The sequence below is a fragment of the Patagioenas fasciata genome, chromosome 9 (genome assembly GCF_037038585.1).
Source record: "Patagioenas fasciata isolate bPatFas1 chromosome 9, bPatFas1.hap1, whole genome shotgun sequence".
In the NCBI taxonomy this organism is placed as follows: domain Eukaryota; kingdom Metazoa; phylum Chordata; class Aves; order Columbiformes; family Columbidae; genus Patagioenas; species Patagioenas fasciata.
In genome coordinates, this window is record NC_092528.1 from 16,142,537 (window position 1) to 16,169,386 (window position 26,850).

General features: G+C 44.2%; 3 protein-coding genes across 3 annotated transcripts in view; 1 reads left to right on the top strand and 2 right to left on the bottom strand.

Annotated features, from left to right (window-relative positions):
- The window catches only part of PCOLCE2 (procollagen C-endopeptidase enhancer 2), a 53,407-nt gene extending 45,686 nt beyond the window's left edge, over window positions 1-7,721 (bottom strand). The window contains exon 1 of the mRNA XM_071812526.1: window positions 7,531-7,721. Coding sequence (XP_071668627.1) covers window positions 7,531-7,721 — 191 coding nt within the window. The remainder of the gene's footprint in view (window positions 1-7,530) is intronic.
- A 68-nt stretch (window positions 7,722-7,789) lies between these two features.
- On the bottom strand, window positions 7,790-9,471 carry PAQR9 (progestin and adipoQ receptor family member 9). The gene has a single exon (XM_071812527.1). The coding sequence runs from the start codon at window positions 9,029-9,031 to the stop codon at window positions 7,790-7,792; it is 1,242 nt and encodes a 413-aa protein (XP_071668628.1). The 5' UTR covers window positions 9,032-9,471.
- An 8,996-nt stretch (window positions 9,472-18,467) lies between these two features.
- Window positions 18,468-26,850, top strand: part of U2SURP (U2 snRNP associated SURP domain containing) — a 46,466-nt gene continuing 38,083 nt past the window's right edge. Inside the window, exons 1-2 of the mRNA XM_065844117.2 lie at window positions 18,468-18,581; window positions 25,904-25,951. Coding sequence (XP_065700189.1) covers window positions 18,537-18,581; window positions 25,904-25,951 — 93 coding nt within the window. The 5' untranslated portion in view covers window positions 18,468-18,536. The remainder of the gene's footprint in view (window positions 18,582-25,903; window positions 25,952-26,850) is intronic.

Below are 26,850 nucleotides of genomic sequence, written 5' to 3' on the forward strand. Positions count from 1 at the left end.
TGTGTGATATTGCTGTGTCATTCTCCTGCAAAGCGTATATCGTACAGCCAAAGGCTGTGCTGCATGGCAAGAGAAATATTTCCAGCTCCCCACTAACAGAAGTGTGCTGCCACTCTTGATAAGAAATCTGCCTTGTAATAGCGAGCTTTCTGATGCAGAAGAGTGCATCTGTGGTTGTCTGCCCCAGAGGCTCTCCTTACCGAAACCAAGACTTAGCCTTAGCATTAATACGGATTTGCTTTTCGTTTTTACTAGCTTTTTAATTTTTTAATGTTTCATCTCCACTCACAGATTCTACTAACCATAAGTTATCCTATGATGAGAGACAAAAAATCTGAAGATTAAAGCCGTGTGTCAAATGTCCCTTTGTTCCTCCACAAATACACTGTCCTGACTTTTTGGGCCATTTGTCAGAGAAGTGATCTCATGGTAACAAAACGTAGATTGCCTTCAGATTTCCAGCTGGTTATCAGCACAACTATGGATCCATCTCAACTGCAGGCTGAGGTACTGACCTCAATAAATTGCCTGTCCTGGCAGTGACTTCCATTGTTTTCCATTCTGCTCAGTATTTTGCCATCCTTACAGGCTCCATCAGTTTTATGAGGTTTTCCTCCAGCGTGTTGATGTCCAGCAGTCAGATCCAGAGCCTCCTGATAACATTAGGAAAGGGTTTAATTGTCAACAGTAGGATGCAGTCTTTTGAAGCATCCGTTTGTGAGGTGGCAAGGGATGTTTTTGCTGGGTTCATTGAATACTTGAAGTCATTACCATATTTCAAATAAGATGTACAAAGTCTGCAAGTGAGAGCTCTCAAGAATTTTAGGACTTTTGAAGGAATTATACAAACTTCAACTAGAAGTTCCTGCCGTTTTCTTTTGTGTTCAGCCTTTAACAGTGTTGGAGGGCTCCTGCAATTACGCTGGGCTACATTGAGTTCTGCTCAATTTTGACACGGAAGGCTTAAGCAGATACTTTCTGTAATTGCAGTTCATTGAGTGCTTTTTGGTGCCTGACTTGGACTGAAAACAATATTCTGTCACTTGGAACATTCCTAGTCTGCCAAATGGGAGACTATTTGATGCCAAATAGGTCTCTTAATTTTGCAGTCAATATTTTGCTGTGATTCTTGACATAGCTGTTGCTACCAATTTCATGTTTTTTCAGTGAGCACTGCAGGCAGAAAACTGATCTCCTTATATGTATTAATGGATTTTAATAAAACAGGGATGCCTATCATTAGTTAGTTAGCATGGATATTGAAGAACTAAAAAGGCAATGACGCTATTTTATTGCTTTAAAATGTAAAAGGCAATGAAATGGCAACAATACTTTTGCAGTGGTATAGTGTTTACAAAAATACCAACACCACTATAAAAGAATTGGAAGTTCCTGTACTTACGCTAACATCATCTGTGTTTGAAGATAGCTACATTCAACACACTTTTGATCCTACAGGTGTCACAGTAATTTATATTAAGAAATGAAAAAGCTTTATAAATGCATTTCTGCAAAAATGTACTCAGAATCAACTTTATTTATAACTCACACTTTTTTTTTTCTAAAAATGCATAGTCATTACATATACAGTAGTCAGCATCCAAAAGTGTACAAAGAGTATATTTTCAAACCCTCCCAACAGAACCAAACGAAATTCACACTTTTTGTTCATTGCATGCACAGACCCTTAAATGTGATACCTCCTACTAAAGCATGCTTGAATCTCTAGCAGGCAGACTTGACTTGCTATAAACTGTTTATCCATACTATTAACCCCAGCTACAACCACAAATCCTAAGGTGTTCATATGAAATAGCGAAGCCCTACTTCAGAATCCTCCGTGTTCTGACTATGGCCCCTGAAAGAGAAATCTGCTGGTGGTGTTTCCTTGCAGGGAACTTCGAGCAAAAGCCTGCTTCCTTTGTCTGGGTCATTAATTTGTTACTGAATTCAGTGGAATGAAGCAGCATCTGTCTAAGCCAGTTGTGAAAATGATTTCACGTTATTCCACACCCAGCTCCAAGACATGAAATGTCTTGAATGGAGGTCTGTGTCTTTCAGTGTGTCTGACACTTCCTCAGCATCTTGCATCTCATCCGAGGAGAAGAAAGTAAAGTCTCAGCTGTAACCTGGGTGTTGGTTGTGTAGCCCTGACTTACAGGTGTCTAACAGAAGGTAGGAATATACTCGGATAGGGTGAATTTCTAATGGTAGAAGCTTTGACTTAATGAACCACTCAAACCCTTTGATGTCTTTGTTCATTGTCTTTTTTTTTTCTTGGTCTCTGCTGCTGCTGCCAGTTATAAAAGCCCTTAAAAACATCGTCCTCTACTCAGTCATGCTGTTTATATCAGTCCTTCCAGGACAAGGGCAAAGTGGGTTAGCAGGATGATTAGTCAGGGCTCTACAGCAAAGGAAGGGTACACATCAGTGATAAGAAGATCCAAGTTCAGTTTTTGCTCAAGAATAGGACTGGCTCCATGCTGTTGATATTGGGGAACAGGAGGGGAAAAGACAAAGTTGTTTGTCTGATCAATAGAATTTTATGTTCCCAAATGATTGCACATGTTTATTTAAAAGCTTCATTTATTTAAGGTCTTTCTACTCTGATAAGAAGTAGCTTGGAGTATGTTGAAATTCCCAATGGCAACTGAGACATAATCATTGTCTTACAGACATTGATGGGAAATTTTACTCCATTGTTTTGTGGTAACTGGAATACAATCCACGGCTAAATGAACAAGGAGGCCTCATGTCAGCATTACAGTGCTCCTTGGTACAAGCCACCAGTGAGAACTTCTGAAGAGAAGAATGTTTATCTCCTGTATGTTTTTTCTTTACTCCTGACCCTTAAGCATTCAGTCAGCCTGCTTGCTACAGCTTAGGTCTCAATTGCGCCCTGCCTGAAGCCAGTGGAAATTTTGCCAAAGGACACAGGATGTGAACCTCCTAGGAGTAGGACAGTGATGAGGTTTGTCCCAAGAGTTCATGATCTAGAAACGTTCATGTTCCTCTCCCTGTGAGATGAGGAGCTATGGAAAAACAAAACATTCTCTGTGCCGGAGTTCAATAATATTTCTTCTTAGCACCTAGGAGGGTTTTGCATTTTTAAGTGCTTTACAAACATTAGCTAGTCTTCAGAGCAACCCTGCGAGGTAGGTAAGGTATATTCTCCACATCTTACAGATGTGGAAACTGAGACACAGAGGGTCAAATTCAACCCTGGTACAATTCCAGTGTTTTAAATTAATTCAAAATGAACACAGTTCAAATAACTTGCCCTAGATTACAGAATGGGTAGTGGCAAAGCAGGTACAAGAACCCAGGAGTGCCTGACTCCTCAGCTTGTTACTGGCCACTTGGTCATTTTGACTCTCATAGGCAATAAAAACCAGTATGATCTGGGCAATTACTACAGGTGTGATTTCCTTCCGTAAGGCATATGGATGGTAATCAACTGAGTTAAGTGCACTAATACTTTATGAATGTGCTGCCTCAGAGAGTTTACTTAAACATGAAGTAAAACTTTCACTTTCTACAGGGGCACTGTTGACAAAACCCCAACATAGTAGCTGGGTTCAGCAAATAAATAATAAGCGCAACACTTGGACAACTGGGCAAAACTATCATTTTAGCAAAACCCAATGTGTTTCTACTTTTAACTGCTAAGCATGCTGATGAAACCTTTCCCTTTGTTTCCAGACTGCAGACTCCAGTCGTGCTAATGAAGCAGCTCAGAGCTGCACAGATAGCCTGGAGAGTGACATTCAAATGACTACACTGCAGAAGAAGAAATGGTGTATCACCAGAGAATATGGGCTACTCACTACAGACCAGGTACATTAGTCTTACACAAAGATGAGCTTAAAGCTTGCAGGTTACTCGGCAGTGCCCAGAGACTGGGCGTATGGAATACGTGTAGAGTGCAGTTCTAGGCACGTGGTGATTGCAAGGGGGGGTGTCTGTGCCACCAACACTCTGGGAACTGGCCCCATCAACTGTCAGTTCACACTGGCACAGGTGTGTCAGTCTGAAGGTCAGTGTTGGCCAAAGACTGAAAGACTCATCGGCATTTTCAGGCCACGCCTTGTGCTCCAGTCCTTACCGCGCCCCCCATCCCCATACAGATTCTACCACAAAAGGTCTGAAAATCCTTTTTGGTTTTAAAGACGATCTGTAAAGTCCATAGTGTAGACCTTATGGCAGGTACCCAGACGATAAAATCATTATGACAGGTACTTTTGCAAAAAAGTTCATTTTCTAGGATGTCCTTATGCATCTGGTCTGCAGGTTAGACCTCCTGTCTAAGCTCCGGACATGCTTACGGATGTTTAGCCACATGTGCTTTTACAACAAAAAGAGATCCCACTCCCTTACAAGCCACACAGCTGCTGACATTTGCTTGTACATGAGCAAATTCAAGCACTAGAATTATAGATGTCTTGTTCCTCTTTTAACATTTTTACTCAGTTTTGTCCTGTCCATATTTACGGAGACTGGTGACCGGACATGGTAAATGGAGCAATTATCTATGTACGTGTCCTTCACTGAATAAACACAGACACTCAGGTAGCATTTCCCTAGATATTCTCCACACTTATTGCAACTTCTAAATTTGTAGCCACATTTTAAACAAGCATACAGTAATTAGAACTCTTAAAATCTGATCACATCTCCATGTACCCATTCATACAGCCTGCTTACAGCAGCTCAGAGAGCAGTACTTGCGACCAGCGTTTAGAAGTAATTCCACAAAGTGCTTCGGCGCATACACATGCCTCAACGTTTTGCCAATAGAAACTTCTAAATTAAGCAATATTCTTAATATTAGAGCCAGGTACCACATCTGCAGCATGACTGGGGCTCACAGGCAACTCTTATAACAGCAGTGAGATTCCAGTAAAATTTCAATTGGTTGCAATCCAACCTTTATACTGTTATCTGTCGTTGAGATATATATAGACGACCCTGTGTGGCCTAACTGCAAATATCAAATGTATTTTTACAAGTTAGCAACAGCCTTTTTTGACATTGCCTCTTGAGATGTCCTCTACATTGTGACTGACAAGCACAAATATAATTCATTATACAACATGCTTTAAAAGCCTTTTTTTTTTTTACATTTGGCTTCCGCTGTTGCTTTTCTATGAGATGTCTTCTAGTGCTGAGATTTGGTCTCCTCAGCCTTTTTGATTTCTTTCCTAGTTTGTAATTGCTGGTTGGGCATGCTAGTGGCATCTCCCAGGCAAACCCTTTCTGCATAATTGGTTTTGAAACTTGGATGAGTCATTGGGCTCTAACTGCTATGCTTCTGTTATTTTAAGTTGGATACAACCACATCTCAAAGATTTCGGCCTCTTTTTGCAGTTGTGAAAATTCATAGGATGACATGGTTGCAGATCTTGACCCATTTGCTTTCTATTGTGAGTTTCCAGGCTTTTTCCACAATATAAAGCACATTTCAAAGCATGAGAGTACTGTGGACCAGCCTCCTCTCCCAGTGGTGCAGACAATTTTCTGCTTCACTGACAGCTGAATAAAGCAATAACATGTTTATGACAAAAGTTAATGAAAATATGTAAAATTAAAAATATGTCATGTATTTTTAATTTTCTTTTAGTGCAGGTTGGCAAATGAAAACAGAACACAGCCAGCCACATAGGGCCATGCTGGTTTTTATGGCCCACCAGAGATATCTCAAGAGGCTGCAGTTTGGGAACTGATGTTTCAGGAAATTCTAGCCAATTTCTTCAAGAGACCACATGTGATCCTTCCACAAATTATATAGTAGCAGAAAGAATACGTATTTTTGTTAGCCCGTTCTCATCATTCACTGAGAATCAAAAGGATCCAAACCATTAAAGTTAAAATGGGTTGAGATAAAAGATAGAAAGAAGTGGGTGTAATTTTCTTTTAGCTTATACACTTTCATAGGGCAATCTTTACAAAGCTGACATTGGTACAGGACTTATCAGTTATTGGTTTCTCTGATGATTCTGACCCATCTTAAGGATTTGACCTCATAATCCCTAGCTATAGTCCTTCCTATATTTGCAGTATAAACAAAGGGGACTTTCTCTTATAGAAGACTATGGGACTGGACTCAAACCATTTTATTGGGGTTCAGATGCCATGTCTTTGAAAATGGGAAAGATCCAAGCAGAAATGTATTTTCACAACGGGAGCAAAAAGGCTGAGTTAAAGAGCCACTACACTATTGTGCAGTGTGACACCACTGTTCCTGAGGACATACCACTCTTCTTTTTGAAAACAGGGTATACAAGCAGTTTCTCACCTGAACTTCAAGTTGTAACCCCCTTGTGTACTATTATTGCATATGTCAGACAAAATCAAAATGCATCCATTTAAAATCTGCACATAGTTTACAAAAATGTTTCTTCATATAGAAAGTTCAATCTATAGTTAGCTGTTTGTTGTGGGAGAAGGATAATACCTGGGTTGCTGTGAAAAGATACTGCTTTGGAAAATATCTCATAATTCTTGTATTTGACACGCATCCTCCCCCCAGCTTCTGAAAGAGGACTGCAAAACACCCGGCTGCAGCCACAACTAATCAAAATAGGAAAAGGTGTGGAATGATGAGAAAATGCCAGTATCCAGTACTTGTAGAGACAGATTTTAGGTCCGGAACTCAGATTCAGCAGTACCTTATTCTGCAACTAATTTTACGATGGCAGATCTGAAAGAGTGCTCTAATTAAAAAGCAGAAGAAACCAGTTCCACGTAAGTCTCTAAAAGATCCAGAATGAGATCTCATGCATCAGTTATTCTCTTTACATCCACAGAACTCCCACTGAGCTTGGCAGAGGCGTATAGAAAGTCTGGCATCTGACTTTGACTCTAAAGGGCTGATTTGGGGGTGATTTACCAGGGAAGATAAAGGGGCCCCTTAGCAACCCCCTTAATGCGACAGATGTTTCTGACCTGCTGGGGGAAAAGCCATGCCATTATGCAGTGCCCTTCATTTCCCCCCGCCCCTACTCTAAACTAGCTTGACCCCTTTCTGGTTCAGTTATTCTACATATCCATCTATTTTATTTTAGTAGCCGAGTGGCTACACCGACCACTCACTGCCTGTCTAATTCTGTAATAATTCACAGGTGTTTTCCTCTCTCTGATAAATCCATTGTTCCCTGGCTGAAAAGGCTGCAAGACCTTAGAAACTATAGATAGCTATCGATTTGTTTGCATTTAAAATCCAGTATGTGACTGCAAAGGCCTGTTACAGTATCACAGAGGAAGATAAATGTCAGTGCATAATCTGCTAGGAAATTTCACATAGGAATTGATTAAAAGTCTATGAGTAATCATTGCACAAATGTCTTCATATATATATACATATATATGTAGCTAATAAATATATAGCTAAATATATAAATATATATATGTATAGGCGGAGCTAGTTTAAACCTAATTGTTACAAAATGAGTAAGTGGCATTCACAGTTCATGCATTCTTCCTAGTAGCAGAGCTAAATTACTTCAGCTTATACTCTAAGCAGCAACATACCAGTAAGCGTTTGCTTGCTTCCCCTGGTAACCTAGTAGTTTAAACAGCACGAGCAGTTCCACCGTGGTCATTCTCTCTGGCGACCCTCTGCAAAAGGGACCTGGCTCTTCCACAGGTGCATTTCCCCCAGGTTTCACAGCATCTTCAGGACATGGTGGGGCCGGTGTGAGGGTCACCAGTCTGAAGGTCATTGGCCCAAGGGTCTTCAGCTCAAGGGTAACTGGTACGGTGGTTGCTGTCCTGAGGGTTGCCAGCCCAGCTAGTCCTGCTTGCAGAGGTCTGTGACGTTGAGGAACCTCCTGACAACCATGGCCAGGCAGAGTGTCAGGAGCAGCATATACCCCACGGTGCCCAGGTAGGTGGGGACAGCCAAGGGTGCCTTGAGAAACTCAGCCAGCCCATCCTCCACATAGTGCACCTGGTCATAGATGCTGAGGAAGGTGAAGATGTGGAAAAGCTGGTGGCTGTGCCCCACGATATCAAAGAGACCTGGCTGGATCCGCTCGGGGATTTTGCTGACGTTGAAGAAGGCGGCCACCAGCAGCCAGCAGTAGCGCCGGTAGAAGTAGACGAAGAGCGTGGGGTTGCGGGTGCGGAGGTCAAAGAGGAGGCTCTCCAGCATGATGGGGCAGGCCATGCTCAGCGGCATGGCGAAGACGAAGGTGCGCACAGCAAAAGGGTAGGCGCAGCAGGCAGCGCGGCTGCGGCAGCAGGCGGCCGTGCAGCCCACGGCCAGTGCCAAGGCCACGGGCAGCACCAGGGCGCGGTAGGCTGCGATGGGCAGGCTGCAGTCCAGCTGCCAGCCCAGCCGCTGCTGCACATAGCGGCTCATGGCGCTGGCGTCCAGCAGGCTCAGCCCTGGCAGCAGGTAGTAGGAGTAGGCCACGGTGCTGGCAAAGCCGTAGTAGCTGATGGAGGCGTAGTCCAGGTAGAAGAAGGCTGCGCGGAGGCGTGGGGAGAGGCAGCTGAAGAGGTGGGCCGTGCAGCTCATGGCAAAGGTGAGCAGCACCCCCGAGGCGTAGCACCAGAGGGGCAGCAGGGCCGGGTGATGGAAGGGCACATCCCCGGCACCCCGCAGCAGCAGCAGTTGCCCAAAGCGGCTGAGGAAGAGCAGCAGCGGGATGAAGTGGGTCCAGAAGTTGAGGGTCTCGTTGGTGGGCTGCAGCACCGAGGCCAAGCATTCCTGCGCCGAGCAGTGCAGCCGCCGGTAGCCCGACAGGATGAAGCACTCCACGAAGTCCTCGGGCACCTCGTCCCACCGCAACAGGGCTGCAGGGCGAGGAGGCGGCGCCGCCTCCTCCTTGTTCCCCTCTCCCGCCGGCATGCTGCTGTCCCCGCCGGCCCCGGGGCTCCCGGCCGCCCCCGGCCCGCCGCCCGCCGCCGCGCCCCGCCGCCGCCACCCGGCCGAGGTGAAACCGCCGCTCCCGCAGCCGCCGGCGGAGGAGCCGCGGTGTCTCTGCGCTTCTCCTCCTCCGCCGCCGCCCCCGGCAGCATCACTCATTGCAGCAGGGGCAGTGGCGGCACCGCCGCGGCTCCTCCCGCCCCGCCGCCCGGCATCGCGGTAACTGGAAACCGGCGGCGCATCCAACGCAGCCAGTGCTCCCGGGGAGCGGGGAGAGACGCCCCCTCCGCCCCGGGTAGGGTTTCCCGGGGAGGGAGGCGCTGGACACCCGAGCCGCCGTTAATGATTGATGCGGCCGCTGCGGGGGGGCGGGCCCGGGACAGCCTCACCGCAGCGAGGGGTGCGCCGGGCCCGGTCGGCAGCTCTCTCCGAGTCCCGGAGATAGGGACACCCGCTTTGCACCCGCTCTTCCCTCGGGCGCGTCTTGGTGTCAGAAGCACAAAGGGAGCATCGGCACCTGCTGTTCCCGGGGCCGCGGCTGCGCCAGCGCTGGTGGCAAAAGCCGAGTAGAAGCCCCGAGCAAGGGGATAGTGACCCCGCGGGGCTGGGAGGTCCCCAGCAGGCGGGGCAGACGTGGGAAATGCCCCCCGACAGTGGACATTTGTAGCTGTGCGGATTTCTGCCGTGTGTACTTCAGTGAGGCTGCCTGAGACCTGGTTTCTTGGTGACATTATCCGTCAATGGGCTGACAGTAGCTGCTCTGCGTTGATCCTTACACAAATCCCACATTTGTCGTTGGTGTGGTTATGCAAGCAGCACAGTTACATAATTGGAATATAAAAATACAGGAGCAATCACTGTGTGTGTGCTACTGTACCTTAATGCATCTGAAGTAGATAGAAGGCAGTGCAGAAAGGTAAGTAACTTTCACAAGTGCAGGTAGGAGCCAGAGTAAGGAATTGGTCTCCACCGTTTCAATGTGTTTCCTTTTTGTTTGTTTTTAGATCATCTTAAACATCTGATAGCTCTAGGTTTTCAAATGTCTGTATTCCACGGTGATATTCAGATATACATGTATGGTCATACAGTATAAACTGAGGTTTAGTGGAGGTAGGACACTCTGCCTAAAGATTTTTATCAAAATCTTCTATTCGATAGTGAATTATTACAACATGAAAAATCTTCTGAACAAGGAGGTAATAGGTACCACAAAAAAAGTAGTAAAAATGTGTTGCTGAAAGAGATCTTCAATGCATTTTTGCATTACAGTAAAAATATTGATTTTACGGAACTGTCAAAAATAGGGCAGCCTGGTGACTCTGCTCATAATGTTTATAAAAATTATACAGGAGTCCTGCTAAGAAAATAAATACAACTAAACAGTTCTGAAAAGTCAAAGGGAAGGGTAAAATATTAAATTGACTGATTATTTTAGATAACGGGCCTAGTGTGCTCTGATGTCCAATGTGTTTTAGAGGTGGCGTTGGGCAGAGCACAGGGCCATACCAGCGTCATGCTCCTTGAGGAGTGACAGACAGAGAGAGGGCCTTGTGGATCCTGCGTGCGGTGAGCCTCAGCAGCACCCACAGTGAGCAGGGCCCCACGGACCAGGGGCTCTGCCATGTGTGATTGAGGCAGAGCAACAGCTCTTTGGGACAAAATGAAACATGCTCAGCCCCTGGCCAGGCTTCTCATGGGCTGCGCTGCACTAGACAGGCCCTCCTAAAGAAGAGATAAGCTGGGTGCTGGCTCATTTGCTGCATCAGTGTAAATGCACCTGGTGGGGAGGGGGCTGTTAGCTAAAAGGTGCCGCCTCCCCTGCCCTGCTCACACCACACCACACCACACTTGGAGGTACTCCCAGCAGGGCTCTGGTGATTATTTCTGCCAGTCCCTAAGTGATACTTCAGTTTATGGTCATGAGTGCTGTTGCAGCCCCCAGGAAAGAGGACTGAAGTCACCGCAATCTTCAGCCTCCCTTGTGAAGGTCAGATAAGGAGAGGTGGGTGACTCGGAGCAGTCTGGTTTTAGACCTGCGCTAAAGAGCCTGTTGGAAAGCCACCAGCAGCTGTCGCAACAGATGGTGTCTAAAGAACAACAGCATCCGCTGCGGATTGGGAATGGCTGGCCTTGCAGCGGGGCTCATCCAACATGTTCTGACTTTCCTACAACCTCCAGACTTTCAGGGGAGTGGGAGGTGTTCAGCAGTCTTGCCTCAGGGGGTGCTGAGGCATCACCTGGCTTCTTGGGAGAGACACCTGCTGGGTTTGTAGTTTTGTGGGGGCAGCTCAGGCTGGGAGGAGCAGGTGCGGTTTGCTTGTCATTCAGGACTGACAGTCCCAGTGGCCACTGGACTGTTGGGGCACTGGTGGAGATATGCAGAGAAAATAAATGTCTGGAAATAAGTCCCTACTATTGATGTCTTCCCATAATATTTTAAGACGCCTAACAGTAATATGTAGGGGGATGATGGCTTTCTGTTTTGTTGAGCCAAGAATCACTTGAGAGACTTGTACTTACCAGCTCTCCTGGAGGAAGCACAGGCATATGGAGTCTATTTAGTTTTGTTTGTGTTGTCACTAGTGGGTTTACCTGTTAACACTGAGCTACAGATAAATACAAGCAGCGTAAAATATAAATATTCTTTTCTCTGTCTCTGTGTAGGGATCCAGCTTTGCCTTGTCCCAAGTGCTCTGCTGATGTCACACGCATAACCTGGGTCTCCTTGTTTGGCCAGAAAGCGCCATGGAGATCCCAGAGTTTCTAAAGATCACAGTTCACATCATCACCAAGTGACAGCAATGTAACTTTAGCAGCCATGTTAATGAAACTCGTTACTAACAATCTGGTTCTTCTGCTTTTTTCTAAGGCTGCCTCCTCACAGGGGAGAACGGTCTCTGAGGACAAATGGGGCTTTCATAAAGACTACTGCATACATCGCACATTGAGTTAATTATTCTGTTCCCAAGCCCAGCTGTGGAGCAGTGTGCTGGGAACTTACAATTTAAAGCACTTACAACCTCAAAATAGCCTCTTATTCATATGTAGTCCATCAAGGTTAGTATTACATGACTATTTTGTGGTAGGCAAGAGAAGATCAGGGCATTTGGAGGTCATGGAGAGGAGTCCACGTAATGTAGTGCATGGAAAGGCCTCAGTGCATTTCTCTAAACCAGGGTTTATATTTAGAAGGGCATGGTCAGCATATACCAGGGTTTCTTCTAGCATGTGTAGAATTTTCTGCAGGCTTTCTCTCCAAATAACCTTTGAGAAGACTGCTAAAACACTGGTGAAGGCACTGCCTAATGAGGTAAGTAATGGAAGATAACGTTGATCGGTGCTGGCTGAAGACTCAAAGAAAAAGATGTGCCAAAATACTAAATGTGCATTAGTTTCTATATTATACTTCTGTTTTATTCGTTATTGAAGTCCTTTCACAAAGTATCATTTTGTCTGAACTATCAAAAGCCTGATAAGATATTCTAAATTACTTCAATCCTCCTCAATGAAATTATGCTATTTAGTTAGGAAAAAAACACCTAATTTCACCTTTTGCAATCTAGCATACTCAGCACACTAGCGAAGCAGTCATACTGAGCCCTCCTATTATCCATTGCCTTTCTGAGTAAAGAAATGAACCGAAATCTACCACTAGAGAGAAAGTCCTCTTGTGAACAACCAATGGTGGTGTTTGGAAAATTTAAAATCTGTTTTGAAGATATACCTTCAGCCTCACCCCACTCACACTGGCAAACATCAATCCTAAGAGCTCTTGCTTGATGTAATCCTCTACCATACAGCTCTGTCTCTCTCTTTCATTTCTTTTTCCTTTCTATTTTTCACCTTCAAGACAGATTTTATCAATTTCTTTCTTAATAAGAAGTTTTATCTGAATAAAATAATTTAACCTCTTTTTTTTTTTTTTTTGATTCTTATCCTTCTTCACTAAAATCTCTTCAGTAAATCTCATTCTGTCCTGACATTTTTCTGTGGAACTCCACTGACCATCAGTGAGAATTTGTGGGATTTGGCTCTATTTATTTAAGAAGAGTAGGGTGTTAGGGGAAAAAAAAAAGGCTTTAGCCTGGTCTAACTTCATCTAATGTAGCTCATGCTTGCAGTTTCACTGGGAGAACATCTTAACGGATACATATACATACAAATGTGGTCCTTTTGTTCTACGTGATTTTTTTTTTTAATCCTTTCTCAAGTGTGTATCAATCTCATGAAAATAGTGTCTTGATGTGTAACTTTCTACTGCAGTGATTATGATCTTTTATAATAATTGAGTGGGCACCATGCTTTGATCTGATACTGAAGATATTGACTTGCTGTTAGAGATTCTCCCTCATTATCTTTTTCAGACAGGATAAACAGGAATCCTTGCATAATTTTCTCCTTCTTGAGTAATTAATTAGGGATAATTATACTTTATAAACATAAAACCTTAATAGATAACAAAAAGTTAAAAAAATAATTGTCTTTTAAAGCTTCACTAGGAGGTGAGACAGGCTAGGTATGGTAAAGGGAATAACAATAACTGACACCATTATGGTTGCGTAGTAATGTTCATTTTAACCTCTCTTTCACCATGAGTTTCTAATTTTCTGCCCTCTTTACCTTCAAGTTGAATATTTTCAGTTTGTTCAGTTTGTGGTTTAAAAATCATCAGTAAAATCAATCTGAAATAATCTGAAAAATACTCTGAACAACACAAACTGGGAAAAAGCGCTTCTCATTTTCAGAAAATTTCTCTGAATGTTTGGTTGTATTTTTTTCTTTAAGATTGAGGGTAGAACTCGTGTTTTTCTGGACAACAGCAGATCTGAACATAAGCATTGCAGTGAAATTAGATTCACTGTGATGAAGAATAGCATATTGGGTGTATGCATATTTCCCATATGTTTTCTGTGGTCAGAATCCATCACTCTTCCATCTACCAGGGGCTCACAGAATGGCTGGAGTTGGAAGAGACCTCTGGAGATCGTTTAGTCCAACCCACTTGCTAACGTAGGTTCACCAGAGCAGATCGCACAGGAATGTGTCCAGGTGGATTTGAATGTCTCCAGAGAAGTAAAACTTGTCCTTTGCAAGGATTGCAGGACTGAACCCTCACTTATAAAGTACATAGCTAAGAAAATTGTTTTGTTTGTATGCGCTGAGTGAGAATGTTTTCCAGAGCACAAACTGTAAGCTGAAAGTGCGGACTTTCGGTATGGACAAAGATTGCTGTTACACTCATCTTGAACTTCCATGCTTTTAAATAGCTGATACATTTGCACATCTGGATTCCAGTCAAGCAGGCTGTTTCTCTCTGTCAAGAAGCTACAGGAGAACTTTTGGAATCAAGCCTTCATTTGATACTCGCACTAATGTCTGAAAAATATACTGCAAATTACAAACCTTTCTCAGTCAGACAGTACAAGTCAGACGTTGCACCTGCGACTGACTTGAGGAGTCCCAGGGGGAGAAAGAACCCAGGTTCCCTGATAAGACACATGTCCCAGGAGAGCAGTGGAGTCCTGGGAGGGAAAGTCGCTGCTGAATGACAGGACCAGAACAGGATTTGCAGCTGACAGAAGGTCGGGAACCAGCACTGAGAGACAGAGCAACAGAGACTGCTTCAGCCAGGAGACAGAGCAGCAGCAACAAGTCTAGGCTGCTGGGGACCTTGAAGCCAAATTGTCCTCTCCCAGCCACCCTCTCTGACTCTTCTTTTTGTTGTTCTGGGGGTCCCGGCTAAAGCATCTCACTTCAGCCCAGTGGCTCATAGCAGCCCAGGCTATCTGTGCTCCAGCTGTGCATGCTGCCTGCCTCTGCCCACGCGGCACACACGCAGGATCCTAGCAACACGCGAGCACACTGGGGAGTTTGCATCTACCTATTTTTAGAATCCTTGCCTAGAGGTTTTAAGTCTCAGGGGTGGGAGGAGATGGAGGGTGCAATAAGGGAAAAGAAGCTGGAAGATTGCTGCCTAAGCAATGGGGAAACACCACACGCAGCCTGTGGCTTTAAGGATCCGTGAACAGCTATTGAGAGCATGAAATTACTCAGAGAGTTACAAACTTGTACACCCAGCAGCTATGCTTTTGTCCTACTCCTGATCTGCCTGTGTCATGCCTTCAAATGTGCTTCCTTTGCTGCAGGATAGAGAACTTCCACAGCATGTTAAATTCTTCCTCTCCCCTTCCCTCACACCCACCTTTGCAAAAGGCCTGTGGCAGTTCAGTGGTGCTCTGGCCTGGGTGAGAGCAAGGGAGAGATCTCTGAAAGTGGGGAAAAAACAGCCAGAAAGACACGGGTAGTTCACTGCAGCATGTGGTTTACTTAATGTAGCTTAGTGTTAATTATTTATGATAATTCATTATTTTCCCTAGTATATTGCCTAATGATATCTGTCATTGTAACAAAAGTTAATAAACAACTCCCAGGTCTGCATGCAACCAGACATACTGCATTATAATGAAAAATGTCTAATATTTCATTTTTAATATTATGATTAGCCTACACTTTCCAGCATTAATTCTCTGTAGATTTCTGCATCTTGCTGTGTCCTTTCTTTCTCTCTCTCCTCCCTCCCCTTCCTCTCCCATTGAGCTCAAGACACAGATGTGTTGTCACTCACTAATTGTGCATGTATGCTACTGTGCTATTGCAATGTGTTATAAATAGCACAGATGCAGGGATACAGTTCATTCTGAAAAATTATCTTTAAATATGACCTTTGGAACTCTAACTGTATCTTTCCTGTTTTTTGCAGCATGCTCTGGATCATGGTGCAGTTAATTTGGTGCAGTTTATTAATTACAAAAGAGTATAGAGGCTGAACAGTAAGCAGAGGATTTAAACAATGAAGTGGATAATTAAAAAGGATTAATGAGGTGGATTAAATAAAAGGATTGAGGCCAAATGGAGCACACATTTTCTAAACAAAACTCTAGCATCCAAGGGTATGTTCCTCTTTCCAGTTAAATGTTTGCTTTTTATCCAGAAGCATCAGTCTTTCTTTTGTACCAGCTTTATTAACGCAGTCCCAGGAGAACTGACCAGCATCTATTGTCTCCTCGCATGGCCCTAAGTGCCCCTTCTATCCAGTACAACTTCCCCAGCTGGTTTACTTCCAACTCATTGCTGCACCTGTTCCGCTACCATGTAAAAAAAAATTCCAAAAGCAGGTCACAGATGGTACTAATCCTGTGCCTCTGCAAGCTAGTGAAGTGCTTCTCAAGAAAGCAGTGAGAAATATGGGGGAAAGGGGGGCCTGACTTGAATTCTGAAACAGTAAGATTCTGCCTAATCCATCTCTAAAGCTCCTTGGCCAACATAATTCCTTCCTGGGGAAGGGCTCTTCTGTGGGCAAGTTTGGAGCTCTAAAACTCCTAAAAAGATCGATGGAATTGTCCCCAAATCAAGCGGTGGGCTTTATTTCTTCCTCCTTCCCTCCAAGCCAGTAGTGACCCCACTTCACATCTGTGCAAAGCCTTGAGGTGCCCACAGAAAGCTGTGCAGATGGTTGCAGAAATGGAGAGCTGTCCTCCAGAGTGCAAGGTGAGATCCTAGACGGTAAGTCATGGTGTCAGCTATAAGTATAGAAAATGCTTATTGTTGTCATTGTTTATTGCTGAAGGGAGCTCAATAAACATCTAATATCTCTTGATGCTTAGCTGCCAATCCATTACCAGAATTTTTTTTTCATCGTTATTCTGCAAATGGTGGAAGGAGGCTTGAAAACTAGGGAGAAATGTACATTTCCGCCACACTACCCTTCCTCGCCTACCTCACCTTTTCTATATTGCAGCCGCATTGTCTGGCCAGCCACTTATTTGACTGCGGCGTAAAGCAATTTGGAGAATGAGTGTTATTAATTTGCTATTTTTTGTGTGACTTACAAATCCCGTCACGAACGTGACCCCGTGCAGCGCGGGGGGCACGCGCTGAGGCGCGCGGCTAAAGCGCGCCCGCCCCCTGCCGGAGCCCGCGCGCACGGCGCCGTTCCCGCCCCGCCCCGCCGGGGGGGCCGCTCCGCGCCGCGGGAACGGGAAATGCTCGGAAGGGCTTGTACGCGTGCCCGCGCTACTGCTCGCACGGATTCATCCCCGTTTTCTGGCTTTGAGGGAGTCGCTTCTCCTTCGCTCCGGCTCCCGACGGACTGCTCGTTTTCACATGGCTGTGGCGTTGCTTCCGCTGACCAACCTGCTCCACCCTGTCGTGATTTACGTGACAGCCAGTGTCAGGAGCCGCACGGTGACAGTGGCCGTGAACACTCACAGCTAAACCGTCCGTCCCCCTAAGGACAGCTGCGGGCAGAGCCACATGCTCTGTCAGCACATCTCCCGGCAGAGCTGGGTGCAGGTTTCCTGAGTGTTTTGCCCTCCTCTCTGAGCTCCCAGCCCTCTGCATTTGCCCCTGCCTTTCTCACTCTCTTTTTGCCTCCTTTTTGCCCCTTCTGGAAGCTCCCACTTCCTCCTCCACTTAAAAATGTGGCCAGTGGCGTAGGCCCTGCTCCCTCCTGTTGCTCCCAGGGCAGGAGGTGTCAGGAGTTGGTGGATTTAAGCTTTCATTCTTTGCTGTGTATCTGCTGTCTTTACCTCAAGTATTACCTCAACCCCAGCATCTTCCATGTAATGTTGAAAATCCATAAAAGCACAGGGATGCAAGACCCGTGATAAATGTAATGTGACCTCTGGTTATAATGTCAATAAAGAAAGAGGCTGTAGTGGTATGCTACCAAACCCAGTACCAGAGAATTTGCAGTGCTGTCCTTTTCATTATTTACTCCTGGGGTTTCTCTCCCTGATGGAACATTTTGATGTTGTTTAAGACAATGTTCTTTCCATTTCACTTTGCTAGGTTTAGATGCAAGCCTCCAAACTGCATGACCATGCACTGCTCGGTGCCCATGGAAATGGACAGAGCTGTGCAGAACGGCCGAGGCACAGGACCCTGCAGCTGCACAGCACTGTCCGTCCTGCCCAGCCCGATCCCGGCTGAGACCTTCCTGCCTGGAACACATCTGGGCCCATGGCGAACACACACAGGACACCCGCCTCGCAGCCTTCCCAGTGCCACACGCCTCTGCCGATAGCGAAGAGCTTATAACTGGTGAACTGGTGGGCAGCCTGAGCTGTCCCCAGCTGTCCCCCGCTAGTGTCTTGTAGGAAAACAGGCACCGCGGCTCAGCACGGCGGCCGCACACCGGCCCCTGGCGTCGGGGCTTCTCTCGCGGGGCCGCCTGTCCCTCACACGGACGGCGGTGCCGGTGCCTCCTCACGGGCCAGGCCGGGAGCGCGGGTGTCGGGCGGGCGCGGGTTCCCGCCGCTGGCAGCTCGCCGCTGCCCGCCTCAGCGCAGCTGGTTGCCAGGCAGATTTGGGTCGCCTAGCGACTTCATTTGGGTTTTCTTCTACTAATGTGCGAACAGGAGGCCCAGGAAGGACGCAGGCCCTGGCCGAGGCGGGGGATCGCGCAGCCGACGCCCCCCGGGCTGCCCTGCCGCTCCGCTGAGGAGAGTGCACGGGCACGGGCACGGGCACAGGCACACGCCCCGCCCCGGCGGAGGCCACCCCATCGGTGGCTCGGCCATCGGCTTTCCGTCCTCCGCTCGCGGACTCGGTGGGATCGGCGCTCGCTTCCTCGCCGCTAGGGCTGAGCGAGGGGAGAGGCAAGATGGCGGACAAGGCGCCCAGCGGCTCGCAGAAAGCCAGTGGGAAGGTGAGGCCGTTCCGCGGGGCGGCCCGGGGCCCGCTGCTCCGCCGCCGGGGGACGCGGTTGCCGCCCACCGGCGCGGCGGCGGGGCTCGGGAGTGGCGGGGCGGTGAGGTGCGGGCGGTGCGGCCTACTCCGTCCCTGGGCTCTGCTCGGGGTGACTGCGGGCCCCGGGAGGGGGTGGGGAGGCGGGAAGGGGAAGGCCTTGGGGGATCGGGCCTCTCCCGGGGTATCCCCTCTTCCCGGGCTCGCCCTGGACACGTCTCTGTCCCGGGCCGGCGGCAGCGGCTTCCTGGCGTCCCCGTGGCCCGGCGGGGGTGGGGAGCGGAGTCCCGGCGGAGCGCGCTGGATACGCAGCGCGGGCCGGCCTGTTCCAACCGGTACATCACCGGAGTTGGGTGGGGACGGTTCGCTAACGGCCAGGTGTTACCCGTGCGCGTTTCATTTCTCTTGTGCTGGGAGCCCTGATCGCCCCGTGGGCTGGAGCCCGCGTGGGGTTCGTTTCCAACCTGCGAGTGTGAAAGAAAACGATAATTTGAGGCCGAGTCACTTCTTTTGATTTGCGATGAAATTACCAATTTCACAAAATCTGTCGTGGCGTTCTCCGCTCACTTCGCTGTACCAGCTCTGCTGGGGTGGGAGTTGGGCGAAGTTCTCAGGGCTGCGGGGGGAGCAGCGCGGGGCTGCCCCGCTCAGAGACCTCCCGCCCGGAGCAGGTGAGACGTGGTCTGGGGGACACACCGGCAGCTGACGATTGAGGATTAGCATTAATGGCACTCGCTTTCACTCAGCCTTGTTGCAGGTGCTAGGCCAGAAGTAAATTTTCTAACTTTTTAAATTTGGTTTTGTGCCTGAGTGTCTGAGTCAGTCAAGGGAGAAGCCACGTTTTGGCTCAGGAATTTCCAGTGCTATATAGATTAATGATTTTGACTCGTTTTTGTATTCAGCTAAAACAGGATTATTATTATTTTCTTTTTTTTGCTGCTAGGAAACTAACTGAAATGTAGTTACCAAGAGCCTTAGCATGTTTACCCAGTTGGTGTTATTAGAGTAGGAGAGTTTTATTTTTGTTTCCATTTTATGGTCTACTATAAGTACTGCCAGGAAACTTTTGGGTTTTTTTGCATCTTGCCTTTGGCTTGGAGCTGCAAATAAGAGCTGGACAGAATACTTCAGTAGTAAAGTAGGTCTTAAATTATGGAGAATGGTTTCCAGGGAATAAGACATTTTGGGGTTTCAAGAATAATTAGACATAAGATAATAATTTAATTATCGATTACTGCAACCGATAACATGGTACACAAAATCAACTCAGATGTGGTCTCTTTCTTTTCGCAGTTGCATCATAGACTTTTTTTTTTGTTCACTTACTGTTTCTGTACTGATGACATTACTTTTTTAATATGCAATAATAATTAGTATATAATAATTGTTTTCTGTCCTAGTTCTCAGTTCCGCAGAGGTATGTGCAGACACTTAATTCTTCACACTAGGTCATCCATCCCATTGAAGTCAGTGGGACTACCAGAGAATGTAAAGTCTTGAGTCTGTTGAGGCCTGGTGAGGAGGTTCTATGTTTTGCCATCTTTGTGCAGTTCCCCCCCACTGCTCCAGTTCCCATTACTCTGGCCGTATATGCTGTGTTTCCAGTAGTCTTTTTCCCTTGCTTTACATTCTAGATCTTCTTGTTTCGTATTGTCAATATTATTTTATGTACCAAAGAAAATAATTATAGTACATACCTGGATCCATTAGAATGTTTTCGTTGGAAAGTGAAATAAAATAAGACATGCCTGGCTCTTGGGATTAATTTCCTTCAACATCAACATTCTCGAGGGGGGCAGGGTGTATGTAGTGTCTTTTTTTTGCCATTTTATGAATGTTTGTGAAATGTATATCCATACAGATACATCTTTCTGCACACATCTGAAAGTATAGCATAGCAGCACTGAAATAATATTCTTATTTTTTGTAATGAATTTATTAATGCAAGGATAAAAATGTGTATTTTTTGTTGAGCCTTTATGAAAATGTTTATGGTTTAAGAATCTAAGCAAATAACTATTTTGCTAAATTTTTAAGGTTAATTATAAAAAATTTTGATTTTTTTTAATCATTTAAGATTCATTTACTTATCAAAAAGGAAGTTGTAGGCTCAGTTTGTTTTGGTGCATTGTATTTGCAAGTTGTAAGAATAATTGTACTTGCAAACCAAATATATCTTGTAGGCTCCATAGGTTATGTTTCAGTGGCAGTTCCAAGATGTGGCTTTCCTGGCTTCTAACCTTCTTCCTGGGAAGAATCTGTTTGATTCACTATTTGAAAACTTGTTGGAGGTGATCCAGGCCCTAGTCCAGGAGCACCCATTGCCTGTATCGCTGTGGTAGTAGCTGCTTTTTATGATACTGGCGGCTTCTGAATAAGATTAAGAGTCTCCAATGTGAAATGTGTTGCAAAAGCATCATCTGTTCCTTTGTCACTTTGAGGTTAGGATAGTGAGATACATGGTTGAGATTTCCAGAAATCTAAATAGGAAAGAAGGTCAAAATTGAGGAGGAGAAAGTAGAGATTGCCTCAAGACTGCATTGGGGGTCAGTGTAGGGTATGATTCTAAAATGGCAGATACTGATTATGTTCAGTTATTATCCCGATGTAAGGAAATATTAGTTGTTCGATGACTCTGCCATTTTCTTATTTTAGCTTCTGAGAATAGTGACTGTATTGCATGTGCACTGCTCTTACATATTATACTGTACAAATTTGGTATGATGTGGCAGAAGAGATTATCCACTGCGACCAAGCTTTAGCTTTCCCATTTTTCATTCTAAAACATTCCTGAATCTTACATGCATTTCTCAGGCTTTTGAGTAAGTTCTGTGTTAATTAAATATTGAAGAACAGTGATTACTTGCTTATGAATGGGCAGCTTTCCTTGGTAAGTTCAAGTGTATGAAGAGCAGCAATGTAAAACCTCTACATGTGGTGAACTCCTGTTAGATGTAACATTCTGCAGGATTGTGAAATTCATGATCTTTAGCTTTCCTTGTATTGTTGTTCAGCTGGTGACCAGGAGAAGGAGAGGGAAAAGCATGTTGCTCTGTCTGTTGAAACATAGAAGATGTCTTCCTCATTTCCTCTGTAGCAGTACAAAGTTAAATGTTGGCAGCTCCTGATCATCTGAGTTCAAGGATATAATGGAATAGCATTCCTTGCAAGTATTTTGGGAAAAAAAAAGTTGCATTTACTTTGATGTCTTCAAAGATGTCTATTTATATAGTAGAGTAGTGTTAAGATGCATCATTCCAGTGAATTTAAAGAGTAGGTAGATTAGCTATAGAATAGTCTGGAGGTGTTGCAAGCATTTCTTTACTGGAGAGTCTGATAGGGAATTGAAGAATAAAAAGGACAAGTTAGGCTGGAAACCTCCCTGCTCTTGCTGCATTTTAGCATTGTAATTAAAGCTGTGGTTCCATTCGCTTTTCCTTGGTATCAGTGCTGGCACAAACCAGTCCCAGCCTTACCTACTTTTTCCTCCCAAACATTTTGCTCCTTAGTTGATTTGGCATGATTTGGGGTGGGGGGAGCCTGCTGTGATTTGGGAACTGGTTTGACTGAAACTCCCCATTGCTGTCTTTCCTGGGTGACCAGTTAGATTGGGAAAAGTGATGGAGTTCAGTGTGAGCAGCTGCCCACTTTGGGGGCAGAATCAATGGAAGGTTTTGAAACAGGGCAAGAGTGTCTTACCCCAGAGTTTCTTGTAAACTTTACCCTGAAGCTATTGTTTTTTGCAAGGGAAAGGCTTTTATTTATGTTTAAGTTGTAACCATTACAGTTGTAAAAATAACATTCAGTATTTGGAAGGCCATGGATTATCTCCTGGGTTTTGTTGGCAGCTTTTGTTGCTCTTTTTTAAAAAACAAAAATGATGCTGTTTAGTAAAACAACAAAGATACTTGATTATGTCATACAGCACATTGTAAATACTTGTGAAATAATAGCATTGTGTCAGTTTTACCCCAAGATTGTTAAATTTGGAGAAATTATGAAGAACTGGATTTGTGGGCACTTGCACTGCTGACAGGAAGGAGGATTTGGGAGAGCAGTCATCTCTTCTGTGTTTTCTTTGGAAGCTGCCATGAAGCTAAAAGAAAATATAAACATCAGAATGTGCTCTCACCCTTGGCTTTCTGATAGGAATTTGTCATAAATCTCATTCATTTGTATGGTCCTTTGGTGATTATTTTTTTTTTCTCCTCTCAAAGACTGAGTAAACTTGGCTAGACTCAATAATGGAGCTTTGAGCGACCTGACTTCCAAGACTGTGGTTTGACAGAGCTGTATTTTACTGGAATGCCATTTCCACAGCCTGCATTGCTGCTTCAGTTGTGCTGGCACAATTCTTTGAGGGAGCTGTGCGGTGAAAGAGATTGGGAAAGTGATCCTACTGGAAAATAATCTGGTTTAGAAAAAAAAAAAATAGGTTTCATACAGAGTGGTAGAGGCAGTGAATTATGAACAAGAGGACATTTCTAGATTGTTTATGCTGACAATCACTGAAGGATGGATCCATTGCATTTTTTCTGTCAGTGTTTTGAGCATGAATGAGCTATCCTTATGTCTTAAGACATCATCAGGCGCAGGACAGAGCTTTGCAGATGTTTCTTTCAAAAGTTAGTTCAGTTGAGCCACTTAATGTGATGAGGAGAAAATAATCATGTTCCAGGTTTCAACACAGGTGAACTCCTCTGAAGTGCTCCTCTTTGTGAATGTTAGAAGAACACTGTGATTCTGCTGAGCCAACTTGGCTGGTATTTAAGGAATCAGAATCATAACAGACTTGCCCCTTTTGCCAAGGCAGTGCAGATTGATGTCAAGTGCGGTACTTTGAGAATTAGTCTTTTTAATAATACCTGTTTAGAAACTGGCAGATAGCGATGCATAATTTTGTCAAGAATCATTTAATGTTGTGCTTCATGGTACAGTTTCTTGGATAGTCAGAAGCGGTGTCAAAGGTATGAACTAAATTTATAGATGAAAAGACCTTAAAAGTAAGGGCTGTTTAAGGAGGGTAATAATGTGGCTCTGCAAAGCTGCTCGTTGCTGTGCAGTAAAGTTGGTCTGAAAGGTAAAACTGCTCTTACAAGTTTTCAGAGTGTACCTTAGCAGAAATTCTGTTGATTGGCTAAAGCTCAGGATGGGTTGCTCCACAGTGCTGTGGTCCCTGCACAGGGGTTGGGGAGCTCAGGGACGTGCAGGTGTGTTTGATCACAGGCTGCTTTCCTGCTGTTAGCCAACAGAGTCTCTTGCATGCTGCCATGCCTTGAAAGCCTTTCCAGACAGTATCACTTGCTCTGTTGCTGGAGAAACAGGTTCAATGTTTGTTACTTTATGTTCTTCCTCAGGATATTGTGTCTTAAGTGTCATTGTACTGAGCATTGGTTCAGTTTGTTACACTGTGTGATGCCTTGTTTGTTGTCCTCCCTGTAAGCAGCTTCAGCACCCATCCCTATTGGAAGGTGTCGTTTTCCAAACCTCTGTAAATTAAAAAGATGTGAAGAATTGAGAATCAGTCATTTAATTCTGCTGTTGCCAAACAGCCTTCTTCCCCGAGGCAGTGCTGGTCTTGACTCTGTCGGTATGCTAAGGCAGATGGTGTTACATCAGTCCGCCTTTGAGATTTTTGATTTTTCTTCTTAACTGCAGGTCTGTTTTGTGGTGGCTTTTTTTTTTTCTTTTTTTTTTTTTAGGGTGGAATTGTAACTGATATGTTGGTTGCCACAGGGTGGCACCTGGCAGCAGGAAAAATGTAGTTTTTGAACTCTGAAATGCTGTTGCACAGTATCTTTCTTTTATCTGTGTGGTGTTTTGCTGTACATCCATAAATTCTGTGGGGGAGGGCAACTTTCCTTAGGCTAGATTTTTGCAGTATGTAAAACTGTAGGTGACAGATTTGAGTGCCATAGGCAGCTGTGAATCACAAAAAATCCAGCACCAGATACAGAGGACAAATTTGCAGGAAGCGGTATTAGTAAAAGATGCTTGTGATATTTGCTTCCACGTGTATTGTAATGAATTGCTATTGGTACACGTGAACTGAACTTTCTTTTAACTTCTATGCAAAGATGTGCCTTGTGAATGCTGTATAGTGTTGCAGGTAAGTGGATTTGGGAGGTCTTTGAAAGTAAGACACATTTTTTTTCCCTGTTTGTTTTTTCCCCTCTTTCTTAAGAAAACCCCAAACATATATTCTTAGGAGTCTTTTCCTTGTCCCTTTTAAGGGTTGTATCTTTGTGTCTCTCTTTGCCTTTGTGGACTTAGTTCTGGTTCTTGAAGTGTTGTCTACCATTTTTTCCAAATTGATTTGACTGCAAAACATAGAAACATACTTGTCCAAAGATAAATGTTGCTATCTTAGTTGATGAAAAAGCATGATGTGAAATGAAAACAAGGTCTAGTAAATTATCTTGTAGAATAGCATTTGGTGCTTGTCTGTTTTGGAAGACTGAAGATGAGCACCTTATATTACTGTTTCTGGTGGAAACTATAAATTCCTGTAATAAGGAGAAATGCTGATGTTCTGTAACTAATGGACAGATTTCAGCTAATGCTAATGTTTTATTTTGAATGAAATTTTGATTTAAATATGAATCGTGCATCGTATAGTTGTATCTTTAATAGTAACTGGTATGTCAGTGAGGATTTCTGGAATTAGGGCATTACATAATTTAAAAATGTGTTCAGTCCTGTTTTTTGTTTGGTTTGTTTTTTTTTTTTTTAAAGCCTGTGCAAATTTTTATATATGTTGGTTTACGTGTTAAAGTTCAGTTACAGCCTAAAGTAATAATGTTAGTTAGTACATACAAATTGGACTTCAATTAGTGTTCTTGTGGCGGCCAGCTTCTATCTATGCAAAACATAGTAAGAGCAGTTTTGGAAATGTATTTATAGTGAGCCAAATATAATCAAGCACTTTATGTGATCCTTAACAGTTTTTAATGACAATTCTTGCAGATTCAGTGTGACAAACTTAATTTTTGCTTGCAGTGGTGTTAGTGGCATGTTTATAAAATCCAGCTGTGGAATTCAGATGTTTTTAGTGGTGGCAAGAACAGTCCATCCTTAATCCCTCGTTTGCCTTATATTGACATTGTTTGTGCTGTGACCCTGTTCAGATGTATCATTAAAATACATTACATGTATTCTTGTTCTTGTGTATTTGGATGTTGAAGTTGAAATGAAAATCACATTTGAAGAACAGAATAAAAAAACGAGAGGTTATTTGGCTGTTTCTTTTTTCTGTGCCTTACCTCCTCTTCATTTGCTCTTCAGGTCAGAGCATCAGATGCAGTACACACCACTGGATCTGCTGATACACATGTAAGTCCAAAATATTGAAAAACAACAAAAGAAAAACTCAAGCAAAAAATCCAGCCAAACCCACAAACTCAAAATGCGCCTGTTCTCTAAAGAAAACTACTTGCTGCAGGCAGACTCTGATGCATTGGGTATCTAATCTGTAGGTGTTTGTAAATGATTTTCATGTTTAAAAATTTTCCTTGAATCTTTCGAACAACCACAACTGTAAGGAAGCTCTACTGCATGATATTGCATTCATAATAGATACTTGAACAGCAAGAAGCTGTGAGGACTCTGTATATGTTTGTCTCTTAGACTAAGAAATAGTTGAAACTACAAGGTGATTTATCACAAGAGTCAGTGGATATTAAAGTGTCCTTTTGTATGCAGCTGGCTTTTCAAAAAATTAGATAGTGTGGCCCTAATTTCATCCTTTGTATTTGTTTCAAATAGAATATACTTAAAGCAAGAGGTAAAATAATTACTTAGTTGTTTTGGTTTTTATTTACCTCCCACTGAGGAGACCTTCACGTGGTCATGTGATTGGTACGTTGCTTGATGGCCCACCTATTCTGAGCTAAAATGAAAACAGGCAGCAAGAACCAAATAGAGTGTTAATACCAGACAATTCATTCTGTGGTTTGGATTTTCTTCAAGATTTCAATTTGATTTTTGTATATGAAAAAGTCCATTAGCAGCTGTCAAATTGCTTGTAAGATAACATTATTCAAGTTATGAGAGCAGAAGCTTTTAATAAATAAGTAGGTCCTTTTATTGATTTACTTTACTTGCTACAATTTGGAAAAATTACTCTTAAATTTTTGAATATTTTGTGTTGTCCATGGAACTGGGACTTCAGTACTTTGTGCCTTCTTATAGTCAATGCAGCATTATGCTTAATGGGAGTTTGCTTTCATACA

Coding starts and splice junctions, on each gene's coding strand:
- PAQR9 (XM_071812527.1), bottom strand. CDS start 9,031: ATGAGTGATGCTGCCGGGGGCGGCGGCGGAGGAGGAGAAGCGCAGAGA.